An 8,051-nucleotide genomic window follows, 5' to 3' on the forward strand; every position below is an offset into this window, starting at 1 on the left:
ACTCCTTCTCACCTTTTCCTCTTTCTCTCACTCTAATGCCATTTTAGGGGTGAAACAGGAAGATGAGTCCACCCCAGAAAGTGTCCAAACTTACTCAAATAAAATTTGGAAAATTTTTAAATGGCTATTTCTATGATCAGCTCAATCAGATGTTTGAATGCTCACTTCACTTTTCCTCTCAGATAGTTAGAATAAATTTCTGAGTAGTTAAAGTCAAAAGAATAAAACCTATTTTCTAACTTATGGGTTTAATTTGCCACCTTGCTATAGCTTTAAAAAAAAATGAAGACAAAAGTCCAGCTATTCTTAGTCCTACTGAGATAAGTATAGAACCACAGGTATACAAAGCCAAGCCTTAAAGGACATTTGAAAGCATTCAAGTGACAATCTCCATCACCCCCACCCCCACCCCCACCCCCAACCTCCAGTTCTGGAATCACTGCTATTGCCTGTTTGGAAAACATTCCTTTCTGCTCATTTTGCTGTGGAAATAAAACTGCTCTAAAAAATAACATCTGTTAAAGAAAACACTCCCCTAGTGCCTCCTTAAATTCTTCCAGAGATGGAAATGCCCATCACTGCACAAAGCATAAAATATGTCCTTCTTCCATTGTACAGAAACCTGATTATTCTATTTCTTTTTTTTTTTTTTTCTCCCATTTCTTTTACCCACTGCCCTGTGGAACATCTTTGGGAGACTTTTTGCCTGCCCATTATCTCTTCCTGGGATGTAAATCAGCAATTACTTAGCTCCACAACAAAGACTGAGGTCACAAATGAGGGCAGACAGTAATTTAATCAGCAGGAGATTGCGATATCATCTAGCTAGTTTGTGAGAACAGAGTGCAACCCAGTGCATTGCTTCCTATTCATATGGACTCAACCTCTTCTTATTTCTCTTGTTCTCTGAACCAACAGATTTTTCTTTTAAAGAAAATAATTCAATCTTGGTAAAGCTTCCAAAGTTAATCTGGAACTTTTCTTCTCAGAATCTAACTATCAATGTGTGTGTGTGTGTGTGTTCAAGTAATCTACTGAAACAGTAAAACTCAAATGGCAAAATGAGACAACTTGAAACAGCAAAACACTTCTGTTTATTTAGTTACTATTACAATAATAGATGCAGAGTACTATATCTGTGTCCTCTGAAGAAGATAACAATCCAGATTTTGATTTCTGAATGTCACTGTTCTTAACCAGTAAAAATCTATTTTCCAAAGGAGAAGTAATACGTGTTGTTATTATGGGACAGAACTAAACTTTCTGATATATGGCCAAAAACATTATTTGCTCATTAAACAAAGCATTAGGGACATTTTTACTCTTGGTCGCTGCTTTCAGGAAAGCACAATGTTCTTGAAGCAAATACACACAAAATAACTTTTTCAACAGTGAATTCAACCATTGTGTATCATATCAATGAGAGAACCTGAGAACTCCAGATGTATTGTCTCCAGATACACTTTGGTTTATTTAAACAATCAGCCAACAAACATGTGTTTAGTGCCTACTATGTACAAGCCAGTATATTAGAGCAATACAGGAAATACAAAGAAGTAAAATTATTGGTCATTGTCCTCCTCAGGCTTCCAAAGTAGTCAGTAAGATTTAAACATAGATCTAAGTGGTTCCACTTTCAACTGCCTTAAAAGAAATGATGATGTTAACAGGGTTCTAAGAGTCACTGCTACCAGAACCCAGAAGCAAGTCCATACTTAGCAGTGATTAAAGTCTGACTTAGAGTATTCAGATCTGAGTGAAGGTTGAACATCTAATATTAAAAGTGTTCCAGCCAAGTTCACCCCTGCCATTGTGGCTATACTTAGAATTATTTCATGGAGTCATGACAATAGAGCAAGATGAATATAAATCTCTATATATGTATATATATATATATGTACACACACACACACACAAGCTCTCTTGAATCATATATAGGGTGATGTTTCCATTATATATGCATTTCCTGGAAAACCAGGAGTTCAAGACCTCCCACTCTGTATGAAGAGGAGGTTAACCCATGTTCTCATTTATTTAAGACAGAGGACAGTAAGAAAAGTATGAAAAATCTCCGAACTTCACTGGACGCAAGCAAAAATAGAAAGGCCAGAGGAAAGACTAAGAAAAGAGGGCCCAGCAAAGGGAGGCCCTTAGCGTGGGGAGGGAGCTCTCCACTGCACCCCCGCCCCGGAGTCTTCAAGAAAAAGGCCTGGGGCTAGGCAATTAGAGAAATGGAAAGCGGACATTTTTTTTTTCCAACACCACAAATAAATAAATAAATAAATACGTTCAACAAGAAAAATAACTTTTAGGCACCGCTTGAAAGGCTGCAAACCTCTGGGTCCTGGCAGGCCCCGCGCTCTGGAAACTGCCTGCCGCGGTCACACGCCCAGGCTTAGCCAAGTCTTCGCGATCAACCGGAGCAGGAAACAGTCTGTTGTCTTAGGTCGGCTCCTCCCAGAGAAGCTTGGGTGAGAAGGAAAGGCAGGCCGAGGGGGCAGCCGCGCTTCGGGGCAGCCCTGGGAGAAAGTGCACCGCGTCCTGTCCTGCCCAGCCCTGCCTCTCGCAGACACGCGGCCGGCAGCCCCGCGCGAGGGTGGTTTCTGTTACAACGCCCCAGCCCCAAATCGAAAATCTACAAACTCCTCGTTCGTCTTGCTCTCAGATCCTTTTTGCTCCAAAGGAGGGCTTAGATGGGGACTGCCTGGGGTTCAGCACGCGGGGACGCAGTTTTACGAAGCACCTGGCTCCGCCCTGGGTGGAGTGGGAACTGGGAAGGGCCGAGGGGGGAGAGATGCGCTCTCGCCCAGAGCCCGGGGAGAGACCGGCTGCCGAGTTCAGGTTCTAGCGCGACCTCCCTTAAAGTAGGGTTGCGCCACGGGAGGGCGGCGAGTCCCGAGAGACTCAGCCAGGGGCGCCAGGCAGAAGCGGCCAGCCTGGGCGCGGCGGCGGCGCGGGGCTGAGGGCGAGCTGGGGTCTCAGCCCGGGAGTCGTAACCGAGAAATCTCGGTCGGAGTGAGGCGGCGCCCTTAACGAGTTCATGACCTGCGCTCGCGGGACGGTGAGGAAGGAAGGATGGAAGTTCACGGGGTGGGAAGAGCACAGGGTGCCCAGGAGCCAGCGGAGTGGAGAGGCCGAGAGGGCGGCCCGAAACCGTCCCAGATCATAAGCCAAACTCCTCGGTTCTACAGTGCCTTTCCCAGGTCCCTCCGCCCGAGGCGCGAGGTGTCTCAGCCTCACGTTACCCTCGCTGCGCCCCGGCGCCTCCGCACTCTCGTCCACCTCCCAAGACGCAGGGCCCCCGGCGCGGCCGGAGCTTAGAGCGTCGTGATCCGGGACGTGCAAGTGCCATTACGAAAGACGCCGCCAGACTCCAGGTTCTCGGGCTGGAAGTCCTCCACACTGTAGGCGCGGCTCTTGAGGGCCGTGGCGTAGTAGTCGACCGGCTCCTCAGCCGCGTTGTCCATCCAACTGAGGCACAGGATGCGCTGGAAAGAGCGCTTGAAGTTGTCCGAGAGGAAGCCATAGAGGATGGGGTTGGCGCAGCTGTTGGCATAGCCCAGGATGACCGACAGCTGGCTCACCGTGGCGTCGTCCTGCTCGGCGAACACGTTGACCAACTGCACCACGTAGAAAGGCATCCAACAGATGACAAACACCATCACCACCATCATCACCATGAGGGTGATCTTGCGCTCTGAGCGCTTGCGCTGCTGCCAGCCGGCCTTGAGGGCCACCATGCGCATCTTGGCGATGATGAGCACGTAGCACAGGCAGATGGCCCCGACGGGCAGCAGGAAGCCCATGAGAAACGTGTACAGCACGAAGCCCACCAACCAGCGCTGGGCGGGCTCTGGCATGAGCATGTTGCAAGCCACCGTGCCGTCGCTGTTGGCCGCGGTGCGCGAGAAGACCACGATAGGCAGGATGACCAGCAAGGATAGCACCCACACGCCCAGGTTCACCACTTTGGCCACGGTGGGCCGGCGGTAACGGGCCGCCTTGATGGGGTGCACCACGGCCACGTAGCGGTCCACGCTGAGTACTGTCAGACAGTAGATGCTGGTGAACATGTTGACGGCGTCCACGCTGAGCACGAGGCGGCAGAGCAGCGCGCCGAAAGGCCAGTGGCGCAACAATGTGGAGGTGACCAGGAAGGGCACGCTAAGCATGAGCAGCTCATCCGCAATGGCTAGGTTTAGGATGTAGATGTTGGTGGCCGTCTTCATCTTGGCATAGCGCAGGATCACGTAGATGACCATCGAGTTCCCACACAGCCCCACCAGGCACACCACGGAGTAGATAAAAGAGATGAGGATGGCGCTGCCCTGTCCCTCGCTCAAGGTCCCGTTCTGGGACGCGTTTCGCCCTGGCTCCTCCATGCCGTCCGCACCGCCGGCCCCCGGACCCCTGCTGCAGCCGCCTTCACCGCAGCTGCCCGGGCTGGGGCTAGGAGAGGAGGAAGGAGAGGAGGCGGTGCCATTGGGGAACATCCCAGCTGAGAGGAGCCCGTGGGGCGGCCGGGGCTGGGGGCTGGGGAGCTGTCCTTGCGCCCCCGCCGCCTGCGTCCTTCCTGGGCACCCGACCTGTCTCCTGCAGCTTACAGCCACCCAGCACCTCGGAATAGAGCGCAGCAGCTGCGGGGAGCGCGGATCCTAGCGGCGCGGGCCGGGAACATCGCTTAGCGACTGCCTGCGCGCTCTCTCTTGCAGCTCAGGGGCGCCAGGACACATAGGAGCTTGGAGAGGAGAGGCTAGAGCCCCGCGCAGCACAGCCATTAACTGGCGCGGCTCCGGGCTGGTGAATGATTAATAGGCACCACTAGCGCGTCAGCAGCTACGAAAAAGGTGGGGGGGGGGGCAGAAAGGGAGGGAGGAGGGCACATAGGTGGTTTGTCCCCGCTCCTGCAATTTTTTTCTTTTTCTTTCTTTCTTTCTTTCTTTCTTTCTTTCTTTTTTTTTTTTTTTTACTTCCAAGTCTTTCCCAGGTTCAACTCCAGCGGCTGCTTCCGGGGTTCCCTCGCAGCACCCAAACTCATCCCTCAGAGGGACCTGGTGAGTTCCTCCGCCTTCCTGAAGAATGGGTGCGAATCACCGATGTAGGTTCTGTCCGGTCCCATCCTACTTCTACCCCAAGCGAAGACTGAAACGGATCCGAAACATAGATATCTGCAGTTCATCTCGGTTCTCCTCAGTTGCTGGCCCCTCCTGGGAGAACCTTAGCGCCCCACCTGTCCCTCCCCAGGGACACTAGACCCGCACCTCCCTCCTGCGCTGGCCCTGCGCCTCCGAATCGCGCTCCTTACCCAGAGAGCGCAACCTCCAGACCCGCGCGGAGGTGGCCGGTGCAAAGTGCCTGTGCGGTCCCGGAGCGCGTTGACGTTCTTTGCTGGGTCCAACTGCCTTGGAGCGCGGCCCCAGCGCAGGTGCCCGCGCCAGTCTCCCAGGGTCGCGGAAACGGACTCTAAGCTGCTGGCGCTATGCGTAGGAAGGACAGCAGCCCTGCGTTAGGAGATTCTGAGTTCTAACACTGCAAGCATCTCTTCGCGGGAGGGAGAACTCGGGGGCCTGAGGGAAGCACTGTGAATCTCAAAAAAGCTGGTGGTGCCCAGAGCCGCCTGCAGCTCCCACGCGAATCTCAGCTGCAGAGGCGCGGACGCTTGGCCGGGAGCTCGGGAGGTGCCCGAGGCTCCCTCCCCAAGGAGCTGGGTGCGGTACTGGAAATCCATCTAGGTGTTCACCCCGGGAAGATAAGGCTGCGCCGCCTGGAACAGCTCCGCCTGCGTCCCCGCTGTACTTTGTACCCGAGAGAGTTGGCGGCCTCGGAGGCGGAGGGGGAGTCAGGACCCAGGCGGGCGGGGACGACAGCTGCCCAGAATCCATGCAGGGCTGGCCAAGCCGACCAGCAGACCTGTCACCGGCCACAGGCACGGCGTGACGGCATCCCAGTTCTTCTGGCGAAATGCTAGGATGTCAACCTTTTCTGGGCCCCCTTGACCTGAGACCTGGCCCTAGGTCACCTGTCTAAGCGAGTAGACGCGGACATCGACGTGAGTCTGCCTAAAGCTTGCGGGCTGCTTCGGGAGCTTGAACAGTTGCTGGTTTCCGAGTGGGAGCGAATGGATATTCGGTTACCAGGAGTTTGAACGACCTCTGGGACTTCCCAGCACCCCTAACCTAGGGTCTCCTTGGCCTTCCAGTGGAAAAAAGCACACCCCATGCAGTCTCTCCTTGCGTTTTCATAATTGCTGCTCTGTCTCATGTCTCACAAGATCCCTGGTCTTTATCTGGAACGTGCCTGCTTGCCTAGAGACTGACCTTCAGGCAGCCTGCGGGCCAGCGACTTGAATGCTTTCTGCTTAGTCCCTCCTCAGCCAGCCTCAGTTTTCTCGCCCTGTACCAGGCAACCCAGAGTGCAGAAATGGATGTAGAAATAATAATTAGAAAAAAAAAACACCAAATGTAATTTGCAATGTCTTGTTGCTTTGTCCAGGTAACCAGTTGTATCATGTGTTTTAGTTCTCAAAACTAAGTTCTCTAGTTTGGAAAGAATAGTACTGTAGCCTGTTGCCAGCAGAGCCTGAAGTAAATGGCAACGATTCCTCACGGGAATGTGTGCAATGGACATTGAATTATCAGTGAGAAAGGTGCTAGGATGGATTGTGAAATTTCACAAGGCCCAAGTTGTTGAACCTGAAAAAACTGCCTTATCTAAAATGCAACGTGGAATTAGGGTTCCGTTGCATGGCTTTTTCATCTAAAAACATACCACATACGGAGGGAAGGAGGATGACTTTCATCAGGTTAACTAAAAAAAAAAAACAAGAGTGGGTTTGTACCAGAAGGGCATTTTACTAGCCAAGCCTCACAAAGATTTAGATGCCTCTGCCAATCACTGACTAAAGACACCTGGCTGTATTCCTGGGGGCGGGCATTTCAACAGTCATCAGCTAGAATCCTTGGCTTGGCTTCTATCCTACTTGCTTTGCAGAGTGGGTGATGGGAGTCAGTAAAAACAGTTTTGCTTTTAGAATTTTCTTAAGCTCCATTTGCAGCTTATCTTAGACAAAAATTCCTCTCAATTTAGTCATGCCCTCATATACAAGAAGAGAGAGTGAGAGGGAGAGAATTTAAGACCTGATGTGAGCATGCTTTCTTTGCTTCTAAAGTGGCTTCTATAATGGGTTATTTATTCATAAAAAGAGATTGACAATGAGATACAGCTTCACACCCACTAGGATGGCTATAATAATTTTAAAACACTAGAAAACAAACATTGGAAAGATGGAGAGACATTGGAATGCTCATACATTGCTGATGAGAATTTTTAAAATGATGTGGCAACTTAAAAATAATTTGGAGAGTCCTCAAAATTTTTAAAATAGAATTACAGGGGCTGGTGTTGTGGCATAATGGGTAAGGATACCACCTGCAGTGCCAGCATCCCATATGGATGCCAGTTCAAGTCCCCGGCTGCTCCACTTCTGATCCAGCTCTCTGCTACGGACTGGGAAAGCAGAAGAGGCCCAAGTGCTCGGGCTCCTGCACCTGTATGGGAGACCCGGAAGAGGCTCCTGGCTCCTGGCTTCAGATTGGCCCAGTTCCGGCCATTGCAGCCATTTGGGGAGTGAACCAGCAGATGGAAGACCTTTCTCTATGTCTCTCTGCCTCTGCCTCTCCATAACTCTGCCTTTCAAATAAATAAATCTTTTTTTTAAATATTCATTTATTTGAAAGTCAGAGAGAGAAGAGAGGCAGAGAGAGACAGAGAGAGAGAGGTCCTCCATCTGCTGGTTCACTCTCCAATTGGCCACAATGGCTGGAGCTGCACCGATCTGAAGCCAGGAGCCAGGAGCTTCTTCCGGGTCTCCAACACGAGTGCAGGGGCCCAAGGACTTAGGCCATCTTCCAGTGCTTTCCCAGGCCATAGCAGAGAGCTGGATCAGGAGTGGAGCCACTAGGACTCAAAGTGGCGCCCAAATGGGATGCTGGCACTGCAGGCAGAGGCTTTACCTACTATGCCACAGTGCCAGAACCAATAAATAAATCTTT

At 51.3% G+C, this 8,051-nt stretch overlaps 1 protein-coding gene and 1 long non-coding RNA gene across 2 annotated transcripts; one reads left to right on the forward strand and one right to left on the reverse strand.

Annotated features, from left to right (window-relative positions):
- Positions 1–1,071: 1,071 nt before the first annotated feature.
- SSTR1 (somatostatin receptor 1) lies at positions 1,072–4,509 on the reverse strand. Its single transcript, XM_051822183.3, has one exon. It carries the CDS (start codon positions 4,491–4,493, stop codon positions 3,318–3,320), a length of 1,176 nt encoding a protein of 391 aa, XP_051678143.1. The 5' UTR covers positions 4,494–4,509; the 3' UTR covers positions 1,072–3,317.
- A 210-nt stretch (positions 4,510–4,719) lies between these two features.
- LOC149122997 (uncharacterized) lies at positions 4,720–5,771 on the forward strand. Its single transcript, XR_016217360.1, has 2 exons — positions 4,720–4,847; positions 4,978–5,771. It is a non-coding gene; the product is annotated as an uncharacterized LOC149122997 (long non-coding RNA).
- The last annotated feature ends 2,280 nt before the right edge of the window (positions 5,772–8,051 follow it).

The sequence above is a fragment of the Oryctolagus cuniculus genome, chromosome 12 (genome assembly GCF_051225735.1).
Source record: "Oryctolagus cuniculus isolate XC-2025 breed Fujian yellow rabbit chromosome 12, ASM5122573v1, whole genome shotgun sequence".
NCBI lineage: Eukaryota > Metazoa > Chordata > Mammalia > Lagomorpha > Leporidae > Oryctolagus > Oryctolagus cuniculus.

Excerpts from the sequence above, each read along its gene's own strand:
- SSTR1 (XM_051822183.3), bottom strand. The coding sequence starts at position 4,493 with ATGTTCCCCAATGGCACCGCCTCCTCTCCTTCCTCCTCTCCTAGCCCC.